We start from the raw sequence: 21808 nt of genomic DNA on the forward strand, positions 1-21808 counted from the left end.
TCTTCAATTAAGGTCATTTAATGTCTAAGAATAAATGAAAATATGCTTAGGATATTGACAAAACTGTTTGCATTTTAAACTCATGTTTCACACTAGGGTCCTAAGCTTACTCGATGCTTTGCTGCATAGACAACTGTATCCAAAGCAAAAAGTCTTATTTATATTTATTATATTTTAATATAAGAGTCGACTATGATGACTATGATGACAAAAATATGGTTGTGCCTTCATATGGAAAATAAATTTTCTTTCTGCTGCTATTTCTAGTGAGAGCTCTCTCTTGCTGCATCCAGAGTGTCCAGTTCTTGTAGGCAGCTGATAGTGTGGGGCATAGAGTTCTGGGCCCGGAGTCAGAAAGACCTGAGTTTAAATCCACTCTCAGACATTATTAGATATGTGACTTTTGCAAGTCATTTCACCCCTACCTGCCTCAGTTTCTTCATCTGTAAAATGAGCATCTACTTCCCAGGGCTTGGGAGAGAATCAAATGCGACAATATTTGCAAATCACCGAGCACAGGGATTAGTCTGTGATAGATACTATATAAGTATTAGTTATCGCTGTCATGTCACAGTATGAATACTCACAGTCTATAATACACTTTCAGATATTTGTCTAAATAACTATTTCTTTTTTCCTGAGATGAGTTCTTCCAAGTAGACTGTAAAGCCTTTGAGAGCAAGGGCTAAAATGTACTTTGGATCAGGACCTTCTTGTTGAGATGCGCTGTTGAGAAGCAACAACTCTAAATTGAACCTTCCAGCAAAGGGTGCAATAGAGAGGGGGATAATACTTGGAGTCTGAATGCAAAAATAATAGGAAAAGAATTTATTATATTATATACTATGTAAATATATAATATATTATATAAATAATAAATAAAATCATCAGTGAGTTCAAGAACACAGGAATTCTGAGCCAGAGCAAAGCATATCAGAGGAAGGTGCATGAATCATGTTTGCAGGCAGGAATAAAGCAAAGTCACAGTAGAGAGGATAAACCCGGACAGACTTAAATGCCAGGCTGCACTCAAGCTCTTTATCCCAACTACTTGTGGCTGACTTAGGGTCGAATCTTCCCCTGCCCAGCCCACTAGTTACTCCACAGGGTCTTCAACGTTGCTTTATAAAGTAATTTTTGCTCCCAACCTCACAGCAACCCTATTAAGTATTATGTTTTCATACCCATTTTACAGAGATGAAAAATGGCACTTCGAGAGACAACTTAAATGGCTCATCAAATAGGACCTGGGTGAGACTCAGAGCCAGTTCTGATGCTGTTTCCTATGCTCTTTCCACTTCCATTACTCACAAAATAGACAACAACTTTGGGGGAAAGGAAAGACAGATAAGAAATCGAATAGATAAAATCAAAGATAAATGACAAAGGATAAATACAGGACAATGGCATAGCTGAGGAGAGGAAAGATATAGGTTATAAGCTATCAGTGATGGTAGGATCTAGTGAAAGGTTTTTAAGGATAGAGGAGCCATGAAAGTCTGTAAGCAGCAGGGAATGAACCAATGAATAAGAATTAAAGATGAGAAGGGTGGCAAAAGTGGTGGCAGTTTATTAGAGATAATGGGAGGTGATATAATCAAGGGTAAATGTAGAGAAGTTGACCTTGTCAAAAAGAAGTGCCACCTTTTCATCAGAGACTGAAGTAAAAGAAGGAAATAAGTAAGATGATATTGGGGTAGTTGAGACAAGGTAAAAAGAGGAATCTTCCAGTAAACAATCTTGAATTTTCAGTAAAATGTGAAGTGAGGTCCACAGCTGAGTAGATACAAGGAGGGAATAATATGTGATGCTTGAGATAAAAAGAAATCTGGAAAAACTGGTGTGGTGAGTGAGATAGAGAATAAATTGGAGAGATGTAGAATTGTGTGGGTGCAATGAGAATTCAGTTAATTGGACCAGAACATCCTTGTCCCAAGATCATTATTGATAAAACTCCCCAATTCCAGGTACTATCTCATGACTGCAAAATGGATGGTCTGTAGACAGGCTGGCTGGGACAATTTGACATGCTTGAATGGCTAAACTTGGGGTTTTATCAAAATGTGTCCTCTTATAGACTGTAGTGGTGAGAAACAGAAAAAGGTAGGAGTTAGTAGGTCTCAATTATAGTGACCAGCCAAGTAATCAATCCTCCAGGTTTTTATCCCAAAGTGATGACTCTAATGCATCTGTGCCACCTTGGGGTTTAGATAATATATTCAAATGATATCCAAATGGCAGTTTTTAAAAGAGTAAACATAAAATTTATATTCATGAGGATTGAAGCGTAGCCTTTGAGAAAGTCTGTATAATCACAGAAAAAGAATCGTATTTTTAATCAGAGGACCTGGGTTCAAATCCTTATTCCACTGCTTACTGTGAGCTTGGGCAAGTGACTTAACCTCTTTTGATTTCAATTTTTCATCTGCAAAAAGAGAGGACTGAGCTAAATGATCTCTCAAGTCCCTTCCAATTCTAAAACGTAATTCTTTGATCTGTACAGATTCACTAATAACCTTTTCTGCATCTCTACCACCTCCACTACCAACTCCTCTGATGCTGTGGAAGAACAGTTTGAGGAACTAGAAGAGACCTTAGATGCCATCTGGTATAAACTCTCCATTTCACAGATAATGCTGAGTCCCAGAGAGGCTAAGTGACTTCCTCAAAGATGCACAGGTAAGAATCAGAAGTACAATTTGAACCCACATGTTCTAATTCTGATATCAGTACTCTTTCCCTTGTACTTTTATGCCTTTCAAAAAAATAAGACATGATTCCATTGATATAGGAAACCTCTAAAAGAGGAGATTCTGCCAGCATATATGTCAGTACTTTCTCTAAAACTCAGAGTTTTACAGAATTGCCTGGGTCACCAAGAGGTTAAGTAACTTGTCTAGGGTCACACAGCCATTATTGTCAGAGGCCGGACTTGAACTCAGGTCTTCTTGCCTAAATCCAGTTCTCAATTTACTATCCTAAATTGCATTTTTTCTTCGGATGATTGCTCCAATTTTCTATCCATTTATCCACTGGAGAATGGTTCTTGGTCTATATTTAATTCCTTGTATATTTTATATACCCGATCCTCATAAGGCATCATAGGATCACAGATTTAGAACTAGATGGGACCTTAGTGGCCATCTAGCCTAACCCCCTCATTTAGAGATGAGTAACTCAAAACTCAGAGAGATTAAGTTACTTGCTCAATGTCATATAACTAGTGTGTGGTAAAGTAAGGAGTCAAACCTACATTGTCTGACTCTAAATTCACTATATGTTCAATTATGCCTTACTGCCTCACTGCCTCAATATTTGATGCAAACATTTTCCCTAATCTATTGATAGGTTTCCCTATTATCTTTAGTTGTATTGATTTTGTTTGTAGAAAAAATTTTCAATTTCATTCAATACAAATCACCTATTTTAACTATTGTGATCATCTCTATCCATCTTCTGGTTAAGAAGTCTTCCTCTAGTCATAGATGTGAAAGGGAACCAGCTCATATCCCTTTTAATGTTTTTTGATATGACCTTCAAGTCAAGTATCTATTTTAAACTCTTTGAAGGATATGGCATAAACTGTTGAGATAAACCTAATTTCCTGCCAATTTAACCTGCAAGATGAGAAAAAGTGGGCCAATTCAATTCTATTTTATTCAACAAGCATATATTAAACAAAAACTATAAGCCAAGCACTATACTAGGTATAGGAATTCAAAGAATAAAAAAAAATTCTTGCTCACAAGGAATTTACGTGTACCTGTTCACAACTTGGGTCATAAAACAACTCTCAAAGCAGAAAACTAGATATCTATGCTGCAACTTCATCTCCAACGACCAGCATATTAGTCATAAAATCATAGATTTACAGCTGGAAGGGATCTTAAAAGTCATATGATATCTAGCCCTTGGTTTTGGGATGAGAAAAAAGGCATAACAAGAAGATTTACCCTAAATCACAAAAATAGAAAGCCCACATTTAATTTTAGGATCTCACATTCCACATCCAGCCAAATTTTTGAGAATTGTAGTTGGCCTTATAGTCCTTCTTTTCCAACCCATATTGAACAAAGAATATATTCCTCAACATACTCAATAAGTGGTCACCTAGTCTATGCCAGAATAATTCCAGGGAGAGGGAATATACTACCTCCCAATATGCCTCATTTCCCCTTGGGATTACTCTAATTTCTAAGAAATGTTTCTCTACATCAAGCCTAAATATGCTGTGACTCCTAGCTATTGCTCTTAGTGACCTTCTGGGATCAAGCAGAAGACAAGTTCATGGATGGTTCCATCCTTGGTTGAATGGAGTACCAAGTCCTCACAACATGCAACAAGGTCCCCAAAGATGGGCTAGATGTTTGGGATACCCAGTAGTTTGGTTTTTTTTACCCAGTCTTTTGCTCAGTCATTTGGGACTATCCAAAAGATAAATATAAACATATTTATGATATATAATTAATATAACATATATAATAAAATAATATATAAACATAAACATAAATATATAAACATAAATAACTTTTATAGGAACACAAACTCTGAAAGTGTTCTACTTGTCCAAGAAATATAAGGAATTCTACATGCTATATGGGGCATAAGCCACTTGCTCCAAACACCTTTTCAGCCAGGAATTTGTAACTTTTAATGTCTCAGATATTTCTTGCAGAGGCTAGTTATTTTTGGAGGCTTAGACCATTCCCTGTTGAAACCCTGTGGCCTCTGGCTTTCACTGATAGGCAAACTATAATACAGCATCTGTTGGGGGTGAACCAAAAATTAATAATTGTATACAGCACAGAAGGCAGGAATGGCATCTGCCAATATAGAAGGAAATCACTGGATAAGAGGAAGCTTTTCCCAAATGATCATATCACACAGGGATTTGGACTTGGATCACAAGAACAAAGAATAGCAGTGGTTTCTCATTGACCCTGTTTCCTGACTGCTTAACCTTTAGTATTCTACCTTGAATATGATAATTTTATTTTCCAGATCTGGAAACCTCAAATGAAACAGAATGAGGGGAAAGAACATCAGTAACATCAGGGAATTCATTCTTTTGGGGTTTCCCACAGCCCTGTGGCTCCAGTATCTGCTTTTTATTCTCTTCCTTTTTGTTTATCTCTTTGTCTTGGTGGAAAACTTTATTATCATCTTCACTATCTGGGCCAACAGCTCCCTTCATAAGCCTATGTATTATTTCCTAGGTAACATGTCATTCCTAGAAGTTTGGTATGTCTCTGACATCATTCCCAAGATGCTGAGTGGTTTTCTCTTTCAGCAAAAAAGTATCTCATTTGTTGGATGCATGACTCAGTTGTACTTCTTCATTTCTCTGATCTGCACAGAGTGTGTCCTTCTGGCCTCCATGGCCTATGACCGCTATGTGGCCATCTGTTTCCCACTCCGGTATGGAGTAATCATGACCACAGGGCTTTGCGTGCAATTGGTGGCCTTTTCCTATGTAATTGCCTTCGCCATTTCTGTGATCAAGGTCTACTTCATTTCTCATGCTACATTCTGTGGTTCCAGCATCATTAACCACTTTTTCTGTGATGTTTCCCCTATCCTTAAACTAGCTTGCACAGACTTTTCAACAGCTGAACTTGTTGACTTTGTCCTGGGGTTCATCATCCTGGTTTTCCCCCTCATTTCTACCATGCTGTCCTATGGTTACATCTCCTCAACTGTCATTCGAATCCCATCATCCATAGGCCGCTGGAAAGCCTTCTCCACATGTGCCTCCCATCTCATTGTTGTGATCATTTTCTACACAGCCTTGATCTTCATGTATGTCCGTCCCCAAGCCATTGACCAAAGGAGTTCCAACAAACTGATTTCCGTTATATATACTGTTGTAACTCCAATTGTGAATCCCCTGATTTATTGCCTGAGAAATAATGAATTCAAGAATTCCCTGAAAAAAACTATGGCTGTAGCTCATACTCCTGAAAAATAAACCCCCAACTATCCAAGAAATAAAAAATCCCAGGACCTTAACCAATGGCTAAAGCATCAATAACAATAGCATATAACTCGTAGTAGTAGTTGTTGTAGTCGTCGTAGTAGTAGTAGTAGTAATAGTATTACCAGTAGTAGTGATGATGATTAACATACTTTATAGAAGTAAAATAACTTCTATTCCATTTTTACCATTTTATATCCACAACATCAATTGAAGGTTACAGTGAGAAGTCAAGTGATATTGAACATAGGGGATTAGGGTCAGGGCTACAGTTTCAGTTGCCATAGAAACCAGCAATAGTGGTTATAAATTGGAATAGGATTAGGCATGAGTTTAGAGATGGAGTTTGCATTAGCATCTTAGATTTGAATGTATGCTCTGGAGTTTAGGGTCAGAACTCAAGGCTAGATTTATGGTGGAATCTGTGTCTGGGATCTTGATCAATTCCCCTCTGTTAAATATGTATTAAGCAGAGTAAGAGGCAAAAGGGGAAAGGGGGAAAAGAACTAAGTTTGAAGACAGAAAACTTCAGAATACCCTTGCCCCTAGAGTGACTCTACCCCAATAAATCATGTAGTTCAGCATCCCAGACCAACTAATAATCTATCTATAAAGTCCCTAATTAAACATCTCTAGGTCATCCTCATGAATTCTGTAGCTTCCACAAACTATTCTTAGTTTTGTCCTTTGGGACCATATAAAATAGAACTCTTCCTCCTTCCTTTGAAAATAAAGATGACTAATTCAAAAATTCTAAAAATCAAAGGACAAATTTATAAAATTGAAAGTAAGAATACTATTGAATTAACAAATAAGACTAGGAGTTGCTTTATGAAAAAAAAACAACTGAAATAGTGCACTAGTTAATTTGGTTTTTAAAACAGGAAACTAAAATATTGAGTTAGTTTCAAAAATGAAAAAAATAAATTCACCACCAATGAAGAAGAAATTAAAGTAATCAATAGCAGCTATTTTGCCCAATTATATGCCAATAAACCTGAAAATCTAGGTGGATCAAATGGATGATTATTTACAAAAATATAAAATGTGCAGATAAAAAAGAAGAAATAAAGACAAAAGAAATCCAATTTCTGCAAAATGAATCCAAACAGTAATCAAAGAACTCCAATAAAAATTTCCCAGGGACACATGGATTCACAAGTGAATTCTATCAAACATTTAAAGATCAATTAATACAAATACTATATTAAGTATTTGTCAAAAATAGATTCAGGAGACACAACTAAAAATTATTAGACTATCTAAAAGTCAATTTTTTAAAAAGCCTACACATGATATTATAAGAAATTATCAAAGAAAACTGTCCTGATATTTTTAAACAAGAAGGTAAAATAGAAATCGAAAGAATACACAGATCACCTCCCAAAATAAGTTCCCAAATGAAATCCCAGGAATATTAGAGACAAATTCCAAAGCTCTGAGGTCAAGGAGAAAATACTTCAAATAGCCAGAAAGAAATAATTCAGATATCATAGAATCACACTCAGGATTGCAAAGAATTTAGCAGAGTCTATGTTAAAGGATCAGAAGCCTTCAAATATGATACTCCAAAAAGCAAAAGACCTAGGTTTAAAACCTGCCTATCAAAACTAACTATATTCTTTCAAGGGAATAAATGGTCATTTAATAAAATAGAAGATTTCCAAGCATTTCTGATGAAAAGACTAGACCTAAAAAGAAATTTTGATGTTCAAATGCAAGATTCAAGAGAAACATAAAAAAGTAAATAAGAAAAATAAAAAGGAAATTTAAGGGACTCAATAAGGTCAAATTATTTGTATTCCTAAATGTAAAGATGATGTTTGTAACTCTTAAAATTTTTATCATTACCATAGTAGTTAGAAGTACACATAGGCAGAGGATATGGGAGTAAACAGTTTAGGATGACATGCAAAAAGGATCATGGGCTGAAAAAGAGGATTGCACTGAAAGAAGAAATGAAAAGACAGGTAAAATGGGTAAATTATAACAACTAAAGAGACGTGAAAAAAATTTATTACAATGGTGGGGGGTGGGGGGGATGAGGGTGGTGATAGGCAATGCTTATAAATAAATAAAGACTTATTCTCATAAGAATTGGCTGAGAGAAAGAAATATAACCAGACTCATTGGGGTATAGAATCCTATCTTAAACTATAGAAAATTAGGATGATAATAAGAAGGTTGGTGGTAGGGAGGGGAGAAATATAAGTGAGGAAAAATGGGGGGATGACTAAAAGCAAGACACTAGTATGGAGGGTCAGAGTGAAAGGAAAAAGTACAGGATTAAAAATGGAAAACAAGATGGAGGGGAATACACAGATGGTAAGCATAACTGTGAATGTAAATGGGATGAGTTTACCCATAAAATGGAAGAGGATAGGAGAGTGGTTTAAAATTTAAAAATCATATTCCTGCCGGGTAAGCATGGCGGCAGATTAGACACGGCTCACTTCCCCTCCTCAGACCCAACAATACAGATGACCTCAAAAGACTCCCAAAAAACCATCCTCATAAGAACAGAGGGAATCTACAGCAGGGAGCAGCACTGAAGGTACATGGGATACGGGCATTTCCACACTCTAAGGGAACAAAAAAGCTCCCACCGAAACCTGAGCAGACCCACGGAGCCAGCTATGAACACAATCACAAAACACTATCCACACAACTAAAACTAGACTTGAGCAATTGTAAAAATATCAACTGCTCCTGGGTAGGATGAACTAATATAATAAAAATGACCATCCTACCCATACTTATCTATCTATTTTGTGCCATACCCATTGAACTTCCAAAAAACTTTTTTACTGAATTAGAAAAAACCATAACAAAGTTCATTTGGAAGAACAAAGGATCAAGAATATCCAGGGAAATGAAAAAAAAAACAGAAGGTGGCCTTACAGTCCCAGATCTCAAACTATATTATAAAGCAGTGGTCATCAAAACAATTTGGTACTGCCTAAGAGACAGAAAGGAGCATCAATGGAATAGACTTGGGGTAAATGACCTCAGCAAGACAGTCTATGACATACCCAAAGAACCCAGCATTTGGGACAAAAATCCACTATTTGATAAAAAGTGCTGGGAAAATTGGAAGATAGTGTGGGAGAAATTAGGTCTGGATCAACACCTCACAACCTACACCAAGATAAATTCAAAATGGGTGAATGACTTGAACTTAAAGAAGGAAACTATAAGTAAATCAGGTGAACACAGAATAGTATACATGTCAGACCTTTGGGACGGGAAAGATTTTAAAACCAAGCAAGACTTAGAAAGAGTCACAAAATATAAAATAAATAATTTTGATTACATCAAATTAAAAAGGTTTTGTACAAACAAAACCAATGTAACTAAAATCAGAAGGGAGGCAACAAATTGGGAAACAATCTTCATAACAAAAACATCTGACAAAGGTCTAATTATTCAAATTTACAAAGAGCTAAGTCAATTGTACAAAAAAATCAAGCCATTCTCCAATTGATAAATGGGCAAGGGACATAAATAGGCAATTTTCAGATAAAGAAATCAAAACTATTAATGAGCACATGAAAAAGTGTTCTAAATCTCCTATAATCAGGAAATGTAAATCAAAACAACTCTGAGGTATCACCTCACACCTAGCAGATTGACTAACATGACAGCAAAGGAAAGTAATGAATGCTGGAGGGGATGTGGCAAAGCTGGGACATTAATGCATTGCTGGTGGAGTTGTGAATTAATCCAACCATTCTGGAGGGCAATTTGTAATTATGCCCAAAGCGCAATAAAAGACTGTCTCCCCTTTGATCCAGCCATAGTACTGCTGGGTTTGTACCCCAAAGAGATAATAAGGAAAAAGACTTGTACAAGAATACTCATAGCTTCACTCTTTGTGGTGGCCAAAAATTGGAAAATGAGGGGATGCCCTTCAATTGGGGAATGGCTGAACAAATTGTGGTATATGTTGATGATGGAATACTATTGTGCTAAAAGGAATAATAAAGTGGAGGAATTCCATGGAGACTGGAACAACCTCCAGGAAGTGATACAGAGCGAAAGGAGCAGAACCAGGAGAACATTGTACACAGAGACTGATACACTGTGGTTCAATCAAATATAATGGATTTCTCCATTAGTGTCAATGCAATATTCATGAACAATTTGCAGGGATCTAAGAGAAAAAAAACACTACCCACAAGCAGAGGACAAACTGTGGGAGTAAAAACAACAAAGAAAGGCAACTCTTGACTACAGGGATTGAGGGGATATGATTGAAGAGAGACTCTAAATGAACACCCTAATGCAAATACCAACAACATGGAAATGCTTTCAGATCAAGGACATATGTGATACCCAGAAGAATCAAGTGCTGTCTATGGGAGGGGTGGCAGGAGGGGCGGGGGGGAATGATCTTTGTTTCCAATGAATAATGTTTGAAAATGACCTAATAAAATAATATTTAAAAGGAAAAAATTAAAAAAAATAAAAATCATATTCCTGTGATATATTGTTAACAAGAAAAAGCAGAGACCCACAGAGAATAAAGGTAAGGAGATGGACCAGAATTTATTGGGCTTCAAATGAGATTTTTAAAAATACAGTAGTAGTAATGATAATCTCAGATAAAACTAAAGCAAAAATATATCTAATTAAAAGAGATAAGAAAAGTAATTACATCTTGGAAAAAGATATCACTGACAATGAAGTGATATAAATACTAAACACATATACACCAAATGGAGTAGCCTTGAGATTTTTAAAGGAGGAACTGAATAAGCTTCAAGAGGAAATAGGAAAACTATACTAGTGGGAACCTTAGCTTCCCCCTTTCAGGTCTAGATTAATTGAATCAAAAAATAAACAAGAAATAAGTAAAGTAACTGAAAGAAATTTTAGAAGACTTAGATTTAATAGATCTCTGGAGAAAATTGAATGGGTAAAAAAATCAATATACCTTATTTCTAGCAGCTTGTGGTACACACACAAAATTTGACCATGTACTAGGTCTTAAAAACTTGATCACAATCAAATGCAAAAAAGTAGAAATAATAAATGCATCTTTTTCAGATTATAAAATAATACAACTTTAATCAATAGGGGTTCATAGAAAGACAAATTAAAAATTAATTGGATAATCTAATTCCTCAAAAGGAGTAAGTCAAAGAACAAGTTATTGAAACAATCAATGATTTCATTAAATAGAATGATAATGAAGAGACAATGTATCAAAATTTAGGAGACATAGCCAAAACAATACCCAGGGAAAAATTTTAAATCTCTGAATGCTTATCAATTATTTGGGCATGCAGCGAGAAAGAAAGAAAGAAAGAAAGAAAGAAAGAAAGAAAGAAAGAAAGAAAGAAAGAAAGAAAGAAAGAAAGAAAGAAAGAAAGAAAGAAAGAAAGAAAGAAAGAAAGAAAGAAAGAAAGAAAGAAAGAAAGAAAGAAAGAAAGAAAGAAAGAAAGAAAGAAAGAAAGAAAGAAAGAAAGAAAGAAAGAAAGAAAGAAAGAAAGAAAGAAAAGGAAAATATAGAAAAAAAACAAATTAAAAATCCCAAGTTAAATTGGAAATCCTAAAGATCAAAAGATAAATTAATAAAATTGAAAATAAGAGAATTTTTGAATTAATAAATAAGAGTAGGAGAGGTTTTATGGGAAAAAAGAAAATAGGTAGGGCATTAATTAATTTTATTTAAAAAAGGAAAGAAGAAAATAAAATTATCAATATAAAAAATAAAAAATGTGAATTCACCTCCAGTGAAGGGGAAATGAAAACAATCATTAAGAGCTGTTTTGTCTAATTAAATGACAAGAAATCTTATGATCTGGGTGAAATGGGTGACTATTTTCAAGAATATTAATTGGCCTGATTATCAAAAAAGGAAATAAAATACTTAAATGAGACTATCTCAGAAAAAGAAATTGAACTTCCTAAGAAATCAATGAACTTCCTAAGAAAAAAATCCTGAGGACCAGATGGATTCACAAGTCAATTCTATCAAATATTTTAAAACAATACTAGATAAACTATTTAGCAAACAATTTTTATGACACAAATATGGTGCTCATACCTAAGCTAAGAAGACCAAAAATAGAGAAAGAAAAATATAGACCAATTTCCTTAATTAATATCAATGCAAAAATCTTCTAATAATCCTAGCAAAGAGACTATAGCAATATATCACAAGTAAGGCAAGGCTAGTTTAATATTAGGAAAACTATCAGCATAATGTGAATCTTAAAAATTCTCAGACCCTACTTCATAAGATTTGGTTAAGACCATTCCCCTTTTTAAACAATGAAGGGCCTTTGTCAGGAATGTGAGAACTCTACTCCACCCATACTTAAGCATACTTTAGGGGAAGATAAAATTGTAAAATCTTTACTGAACAATGAAAAAGTATTTAACTCATACTTATAGTGAAGCAAAAGCTTTAAGCTAAGTCTATTTTTAGATCTAATACAAAAAGGTGCTAAGTACCTATGAAGGTCAAATTAATCACTAAAAAGTCAAACAACTTACAAACTTGCAAGGTGCAAAGAGGTGTGAACTTACTCAGAAGTTTTAGTCTACTCAGGTGTGAATTACTCAAAAGTTTAGTCAACTCAGGTGTGAATTAAGAATGGTCTGTCCAGACGGGAGGTCCTAGGTTCAAATCCGGCCTCAGCCACTTCCTAGCTGTGTGACCCTGGGCAAGTCACTTGACCCCCATTGCCTACCCTTACCACTCTTCTGCCTTGGAGCCAATACACAGTATTGACTCCAAGACGGAAGGTAAGGGTTATTAAAAAAAAAAAAAGAATGGTCTGTCCTTTGGAAAACGTCTACTGTGATTGGTAGATGTGAGAACTTAGGGGAGGTGACATAGGAGAAAATTCTCTTTAAAAGGAACTCTCTCTGAGAGAACTGGTGTGGCTGGCTGAAAATTCAGTTTGCCAAAGCTGAATTGGAATTCGGACTAGTTGGAGTAGCTGGGTCTCTCTGAACACTAGAATCTTGCTTGGGACAAATCTTATGGTGAGTGGGTTAAAGACTGACTGATCTCTCTTAGGGCTTGGGCCAAGTCTGGCTTAGGCTGGCCTGGGCTGGCCTACCCCTTTTCTCATTATTTCCTCTTACTCTCTCTCTCCCTTTCATTAATTCCTTAATTTGTATTAATTAAAATCTCCATAAAAACCCAGCTGACTTCGGTATATTTCATATTTGGGATTTTTTCCCTGGCAACCACTTTATATTTGATTTAACTCAAGACAATATCTTGAAACCATATTTCCGCGGTCACAGTTTATACCAACCACTACTTTAATTGTCACAATAATTGACCATATGAATAACAACAAATCACACGATTTTCTCAATAGATACAGAAAAAGTCTTAGGCAAATACTACATCCATTCTTATTTTAAAATAATATTAAAAAGCACAGGAATATTTGGACCTTTCCATAAAATAATAGGTAGTATCTGTCTGAAACCATCATCAAGTACCATTTACAATGGAGATAAGTAAGAAGGGTAATAGGTGGCTTAAAAGAGGGTTCAAAACTAACTACCTAACTATATATATAACAGGTTTATTTAGCTAACGGGAAGAGGGAAAAAAGGGAATTAGTGAATAACTAACTCTTAACCCAAACAGAGATTAACACCCCTATACCTTCTATAATTATTCTAAACTAAATTCTTAAATTAGTAATTAAGGTTAGGAGGTTTGGGTAGGAATAGGGTCAAAGGACCAAAGAATTTCACAATACACGAGTCCTCTTTGATTCAAGCAGTAATCCCAGAAGTAAGTCACCAGCACTATTGAAATCCACTACTCTGTAGCAGCAGCAGCAGCAAGGACTGGCAGACTATCAAGAAAGCCAAAGAAGAGGGAACCACTGGCTCTCTGGGTCCACCCCAGAGATATCAGATAGAAACCCTCTGGGCTGTCCTGACTGCTAGAGAAAAATAGCAGTCTTTCTCTCTTTCCAGAGTCCACCAACTATGTCCAGCAACTGCCTGTGTGTTCAATTCCCCAGCTTCTGAGAGTTCTGTGTGGAATGTTGGTTTACAGGATCTCTTGCTGTCAAATAGCTCCTACTAAAATTCCCTAGAACAGAAGCCTTCCCAATAAGATCAAGAGTGAAGCAAAGATGCCCATTATCAGCACTATTATTTAATATTGTACTAGAAATCATAACCTTAGAAATAAGAGGAGAAAAAGAAGTTAAAGAAATTAGAGTAGGCAAGGAAAAAATTGCACTATCATTCTTTGCAGATGATACAATAGTACACTTAGAGAATTCTAGAGAATCAGCTGAAAAACTAGTTGAAATAATTAGTTACTTTAGCAAAGTTGTAGGATACAAAATAAATCCACACAAATTAGACCTGCCACCAGAAAAAGAAAGAGAAATCCCATTTAAAATAACTCAAGCCAAAATAAAATGCTTGGGAACCTATTTGCCAAGATATACCCAGGAATTATATGAACACTATTACAAAATACTTTTTACATAAATAAAGTCAGGTGTAAAAAATTAGAAAAAATATTAATTGCTCTTGAGTAGGCCAAACTAATATAATAAAAATGACAATTCTATCTAAAGTAATTTACTTATTCAGTGCCATACCAATCAAAGTAACAAAATAATTATTTTTAGAACCAGAAAAATAATAACATAATTAATCTGGAACAACAAAAGTTCAAGAATATCAAAGGAATTAATGAAAAACTATAAAGAAAAGTGACCAGATTTTAAAGTGTACTAAAAAGCAGTAATCATTTAAAAAATCTGATACTGGCTAAGAAATAAAATGGTGGATCAAAGGAAATCAGATATACAATATACAGGGGTAAATGACCTTGGAAATCTAGTGTTTGATAAATCCAAAGATCTGAGCTTTTTGGATAAGGACTCACTATTTGACAAAATCTCCTTGGAAAACTGAAAAACAGTATGGCAGAAACTAGGTATAGACCAATATCTCATACCCTATACCAAGATACAATCAAAATGGACATATAATTTACACATAAGTGATGATACTATAAGTAAATTAAGGAAACATAGCATAGTTTGCCTGTCAGATCTATGGAGAAGGGAACAATTTATGACCAAATAAGAGATAGAGAACATAACAAAATATAAAATGAATAATTTTGTCTATGTTAAATTTAAAAGTTTTTTGTAAAAACAAAATCACTGTAACCAAGACTAGAAGAGAAACAACAAAGTGGGGAGTGGGGTTTCATAACAAATTTCTCTGTTAAAGGTCTCATTTCTAAAATATATAGAGAAGTAAGTCAGATTTATAAGATGTATTGAAATAACTAATGGTCAAAGGATATGAACAAGTGGTTTTCAAATGAAGAAATCAAAGCCATCAATAATCATATGAAAAAAATGTTCTAAATCCCTCTTACTTACATAAATGCAAATTAAAATAATTCTGAGGTAGAACTGATCCAACCATCCTGGAAGGCAATTTGGAACTATGTCCAAAAGGCCATAAAACAATGATTCAATAATACCACTACTAGGTCTATATCCAAAAAAAAAGATTTTTAAAAAAGAGAAAAAGACTTTCTTGTACAAAAAAAAAAATATTTATAGAAGCTCTTTTGTGGTGTCAAAGAATTGAACTTTTAGGGGATATCCTTCAATTGGGGAATGACTGAACAAAATGTGCTATAAAAAACAATGATGATGATTATTGAATTGATTTTGAATTGATAAAAGAATTACATGAATTGATGCAGAGTAAATAAGCAAAACTAGGAGAACATCGTACACAGAAACGGAATATTTATTGTACAATGATCACCTGTGAAAGATATAATTATTTTTAGCAATACAATTATCAAGGACAATTCTGAGGGATTTATGACAAAGAATGCTATCCACCTACAAAGAAAGAACTGTTGGAGTTGGAATGCAAATCAATGTAGACTGTTTTTCACTTTAATTTATTCATGTTTTTATTTTGGGATTTGGGTTTTTTATGATCATTTTCTTACAACGAACAATAAGGAAATATGTTTTGCATGATAATACATATATACATATATATATAAAACTCAGAGCAAATTGCTTACCATCTCCATGAAGAGGGAGAGAAGGGAAAGAAAGCAATTTAGATCTTATAACATCAGAAAATGTATGTGGGAAATTGTTATAATATGTAATTGGGAAAATAAAATATCTTTTTAAAAAAACAAAGATGATTCCCCTCCCACTTGAGTTTTCTCTTTTTAAGATGAAACACCCCAAGTTCCTCAAACTCTGGTACCCAGAATATAATGCAACATTGCAAATATGATCTAATTAGCATAGGGTATGGGAGGATTAGCATAACCAGGGATCTGAGTCCTATTCTTTTCTTCTCTTTCAATCCAATCAAATTTGGAGTTTAAAAATATATTAAGGAATTCAAAGAAAAATAAAAGTAAATAATTTATAACCAATTCAATTCAACAAATATTCATTAATTCTTATGTGGTTAGAGAATATAAGATCTCTTGGAGAATGTATATTATCATTATTTATTAATAAAAGTTAGGTATATATAATGACTACCTAGCTTCCCTAATCTTCCTGATAGTAGCTCTCAGCCTTTTACCAGGACTCCTATACCCCCATCCCATCCCCACATTCCCTACACCACTATCCTGAATAGAAACATGTGCACAGTCAGTCAAAGCAAGGCTGGTATCAAGAATCTGGTTTTCAAACTGAATGAGTGAGTACATGTAAATTACATTCATAGCTTGTGTTTATGAACAAGAACATAGAGTGATTAACAAGAAGATCTAAATTCAAGTCTTGCCTTTGACATATCCTGGCGTGACTTTGGGCAAGTCAGTTAACTTCTCATTGCTTCCTGGCTAGATCTGCAATGAGAGAGGAAGTTTCCACTAAAAGAGTTTTCTTCCTCAAACATAAAAATACAAGTCCAGGCCAAAAAAATGAATAAATAAAATACTTTACAGAAACTCATCAAAGAAACAAAGAATTAATGCTATATGATATCATGGCCTTCCCTTTGCCCTTAAGGCCAGTCCCTCCAAACCAACTAATTCACAGCCCCATTCCTCCAAAGTGATCTAGATTAGATACATCCTGGTAGGAAAACAAGGGGAAATCTAAACAAAGAGAACACTTCTCTGAGAAGTTAAAGAAAGTCTTCCTTCAGTTATGGAGCATTTTAATCTATCTGCCACTATCATAGATTGATGGTGATCTGACTCTTCTTTGCAGCAATGAACCAAAATGGAGAGGCTAGAACCCAGTCAAAAGTTCTCCTGGAAGAACTGGGGGATTCATTAGGAGGTCCTTCACACCAACAAATGGGGACTCCTCTTTAATTCAATCTCTTTCCCAAATTCTCCTCTAGGCAGGGTGGAGCCAGTGAGTGCCTCTGCATTTACCACTTTTATTGTTATTCATTTGTTTTCAGTTGGGTCATTATACAACATAGATAATATTCATTTGTGGTTTTCTAATTAAATATTCAGCAGCAAAGATCCTTTTCATGTGAGTTTAACATCAAGAGGTCCAGACCTTGGAGTAAGAAGGAACTGAGACCAATTTTGGCTTCACAAAACTGTCTGTTTGACATTTCATCTCTCAATTTTAGAAAACTATTATAAACTGATTATATGCAGAAAAGATTTCAATCCAAATTAGTACATGGAGTTTCTGCAAAAAAAGATTCCCCCTACCAAGTTCAAATCCTAACCCTGTCCCTATCCTATTGCCAACATGGAAATCTAGAAATCCCCAGTTTTAGTTTGAGGGTAGAAACCCCAGGTTTTGACCTTGTCACAGGAGAGGTTTCCCCCTGAGGGAAGGTCCCACTTCACTGAACAATGGACATCCTGGTAGTTTGGGTGGGAGCAGCTAATCCCATCCAATATTAGGTATCTCTTTTGTCTCTAGGGTAAGTCCATTACCAAGGTGGCCCAGCCCTGGGCTGAGTCTTTCCCTTTTGTGTCCATTGTACAGCATCAGCCCCTCATAGTTATTCTGAGGGAGGCCGAAAAATGGCCAACCTTGAGAAAACAGGAAGACCTAACAAGCTGACCTGTCAGAACCATAAATATGCCAAACCCCAGCAGGAAGGCCTAACAAGCTGGTCAGCCTTGAGAAACTTGTCAGAACCATAAATATGCCAAACCTCCAGCCACAGTAGGTACCAGATAAAGGCCAGGAGGACCCCAATAAATATGTCAAACAACAGGCCAGGAAGATAAGAGCCATAAATGCAGGAAAAATTCCAAGGATGGTATGTAATACATAAGGTGGCTAGAAAACCGTACCTACAGAAAAGTATAAAAAGCCTAGCCTGTCAGAAGCAACTCGGAACTCTGATGGTAGAGGTTCCCACTGATGCACGTGTATCAGTTCCACAATAAACAGCTTTCTCCTTGCTTGATTACATTGTTTGTGGACTTCCTTGGTGGTGGGTGAAAACCTGGACCTTAACAATTACTGTCTGGAACTCCTCATTTTCCTTTCTTACCATTGTAAAGTCAATCAACTGTCCCTCTCATCCTAAGTCCCCAGGTCATCTAGAGTGGTATATAGTTTCCCCAAGTTCTTTTGTTCCTTAGAGTCCATCCTGAGTCAGTGGCACTCCCAGGGGTCAGTGGCCAGGGAATCCAGACTCTGTGTAGTCTTGGGGAGGAGCTCTGTTGTCGGAACCTAGTAGCGCTGAACCCGTTTTTCCCTTGCTTAAAGAGTGATTTTGACTATTTAATAGTTCTGTGTTTTTTCTACTTGACACTATCAACCCTCAACTTTCCCTACCATCCCACAACATGGCTACAGCTATCTAGTCATGTCTTCCCACATATACCAGATCTCTGTATCTCTCCATATGGGTTTTTCTGCTAAAATCCTTACAAAAACATACAAGTTGGACTAGACTATCTGTACAAAAAGTTTAAACCTCCAAGCATCATTTGAGAATATTTTCTTCCCTGTCCTTTGGATGCTCCCTGAGACCTGGAGTTGCCACCCTATCTCTGTTCTAAAATCTGATTTGATTTTCTATACCTCTCATTACCCAGCTCTTCAGTACAGTGTGGGGGATGTATATTGACCACTGATTCTAGCATAGTTATTCTCAAGGCCTGCCTTCTATGGAATTCCTGAGAACTCCATTATAGATCCCTCTAAAATTTTAGGGATGTGGGGGGTGTTTGAGGAGCATTAGCACTTCTGGTATGAAGAATTGCCAAGCCCTTCTTCAGGCTGGTCATCCATTTTAGTGTCCACCTGGCACTCAACTCTCACCAATGGCTCCAAGGAACTGTAGCTTGTACAGTAGCCACATCATAGTAAAGCATCTTGACAGATGAGCTAAATCAGTTTGAGAGTAACTAATGGGTCATAAATCCTTTGATGAGCTGGGAAATATCTACCCCAAGCATGCGAATATTTCTTCTGGGTGGAATGGAAAACAATTTGTTTCAATAGTCAAGAAAGCTGCTGAAGTAGGCACTGTGGAGCACTTAGAACTTGGTCAGACCTCTAACATGTCAAGGTCATCTACCACATCCTGAACCATTGTCAGGAGTACTGACTCACTTTTCCACTAGACTTGGATATCTGAAAGAAAGAGTGAGGCTGATGACTGTGCAACTCTACCTCGATTAAATTCAATTAATGCATAAGTCAAGATATCATCCTTTGATGTTGTTAATCCTCAAGAAAAACAAAAGATAAACAACAACTTCAGAAAATGGACCACATGCTAAGGAAAATCTGGAATAGTCTTTCCCCAGGTTTCATCCTTATCTATATAGAGAAGGTATGTAAGTGTACAATTACGAATAAATAGAATATTTTTAAGGCAAAGAGAGTCTGGTTATGCCTGAAAGAACCTGGGAAAGATTCATCCTCTTTTTCTACTAAATAAACTATGTCCTTTAGTTGAATAATTGGCCAGTTGCTATCAGCACCACAATGATTAGCATTGGGCTCCAATAGGAAAACTTGCATTTTATCATTTAGTTCTCATCAGTATCAATACAAGGAGTTAAGATGGTGGAGTAAGGAAGATTCCCTTGCCTAAACCCTATGAACACACACACACATATACACATACATACACACACACACACACACACACACACACACACACACACACACACACACATGAAAATAAAGCACCTCAAAACAAAGGAAAGCAGGAGGGACATATCTCACTGCATGAGTATCCCAGTGAGTGCTGTATGAAGTAGGGTGGAGCTGGGATTACAAAATATACACTGGTTCAATCCTACTCCCAGCCAAGTGCCCTGAGGCAACAAAATAGAAGATAAAGAGCAATCCAAGACTAGCCCTACAGAGGAAACCTGAAAGAAATTTCAGAGTTGGGAGCAACCCTACATCTGCCTAAGGCAACAAAACTAGCAAAAGTTCCAAGTAGCTCAGTGCCAGCTCTACTCACTTTCTCATGTCCTGAGGTAATGTAAAGGTAGATTGGGGAATAGTTCTAGGAGCTGCCAAAAACTCTGAAGCAATGAAACTGGCAGAAGGGGTGAGATATTGTCAAATAGCCTGAGACAAGGAAAGGGCAGCATGGAGAAGTAGCCCAACACTAGTCTTACTTGCTTCCACATGGCCTGAGGTAATGAAAGGACAGAGTGGGAAATAGCACAACAGAGGAGACAACAGCAAAACTTAAAAAGGTGGGAGAAGAATCCAGCTGGCTGTAAAAACTGATCGCTTCCCCGAAACAAGCCAATCAGTTCACCCCCTGAATGTGCCCAATGAGGAACTCGAACACAGCTGAACCTAACCCAAGTTCCAGAGAAGGTAACACTGCAAATGTGGAACAGCAGTCCCTCTACCCCAAGAGCAGAGCAGAAACTCAATATATAGATAAGGTGACAAAGGGAGGAGGGGCAGAGCAGGAAATAATAACTGGGAAAATGAACAAAAGACAAAGAAAAGAACCTAATCTTAGGAAATGAATTTAGTAACAGGGAAACTCTAAATAAAAATTCAAAAGAGAATAACAATGACAAAAAGGAAACATGTGAAGCCCTAAAGGAAACTGAGAAAGGATGTCAAGCCCAAAAAAAGCCTCTTAAAGGGGCAGCTACATGTAGTGGTAGTCTCTCGGTGGCTGAGAATGACTATTGTCTTTGTGCATTATCATCTATTGATGTACCCTCATGTGGCTTTGAAGTCCAAAGACTGAGGCGCAAAGTTTGTGGCACACATGGCTCAAGGGATAACAACCAACTTAAAAGTGTAAAGAAAAAAAGTGAAAATTTGAGGGCTTTATTAAAGTTAAATTGAGTACATTCATATCTTTGAAGGTGAAAATTAAGATATTTAAGAGATAATTAATATGTGAGTCACTACATACTTAAAGTATTTAACATACTCAAAGTGATACTTACAAATTTTATCACTATTAGGACAATAAAAAGAAGTACACACATAAAGAAGCTAGTAAGTGGAATAGGATTAGTTGATCCTATTCCTAAGTTGATCCCCGCCCCCCCAAAAAAATCAAGGGTTGGAAAAGAGTAAGACACAGAGAAAATAAAAAAGGAAAGAGAAGGAGGTAAATTATCTTACATGAAGAGGTGCCTAAGAGTCAGTACAGTAGAGAAAAAAATGTAAGCAGGGGGAATGCTTGAACATTATTCACATGAGAATTAGTTTAAAGCAGGAATAACACTTTCACTCAGTCAGACATAGAAACCTATCTTACCCTACAGAGAAGCAGGAAGAGAAGAAGAATAAGAGGAAAGGGAAAATGGATAAAAAAGGAGGGCAAATTGGGGGAAATAGTGGTCAGAAGAAAACAGGGAAAGTTTGAGAGTGAGAGAATTAAGGGAAA

General features: G+C 36.1%; 1 protein-coding gene across 1 annotated transcript; it reads left to right on the plus strand.

Annotated features, from left to right (window-relative positions):
• The first annotated feature begins 4892 nt into the window (after positions 1–4892).
• LOC100011074 (olfactory receptor 6B3-like) lies at positions 4893–6039 on the plus strand. Its single transcript, XM_001364702.2, has one exon. It carries the CDS (start codon positions 5027–5029, stop codon positions 5966–5968), a length of 942 nt encoding a protein of 313 aa, XP_001364739.1. The 5' UTR covers positions 4893–5026; the 3' UTR covers positions 5969–6039.
• The last annotated feature ends 15769 nt before the right edge of the window (positions 6040–21808 follow it).

Source organism: Monodelphis domestica, chromosome 1 (genome assembly GCF_027887165.1).
Source record: "Monodelphis domestica isolate mMonDom1 chromosome 1, mMonDom1.pri, whole genome shotgun sequence".
In the NCBI taxonomy this organism is placed as follows: domain Eukaryota; kingdom Metazoa; phylum Chordata; class Mammalia; order Didelphimorphia; family Didelphidae; genus Monodelphis; species Monodelphis domestica.

Bases quoted from the DNA above. Each gene is read 5' to 3' on its own strand.
- LOC100011074 (XM_001364702.2), top strand. From the start codon at position 5,027: ATGAGGGGAAAGAACATCAGTAACATCAGGGAATTCATTCTTTTGGGG.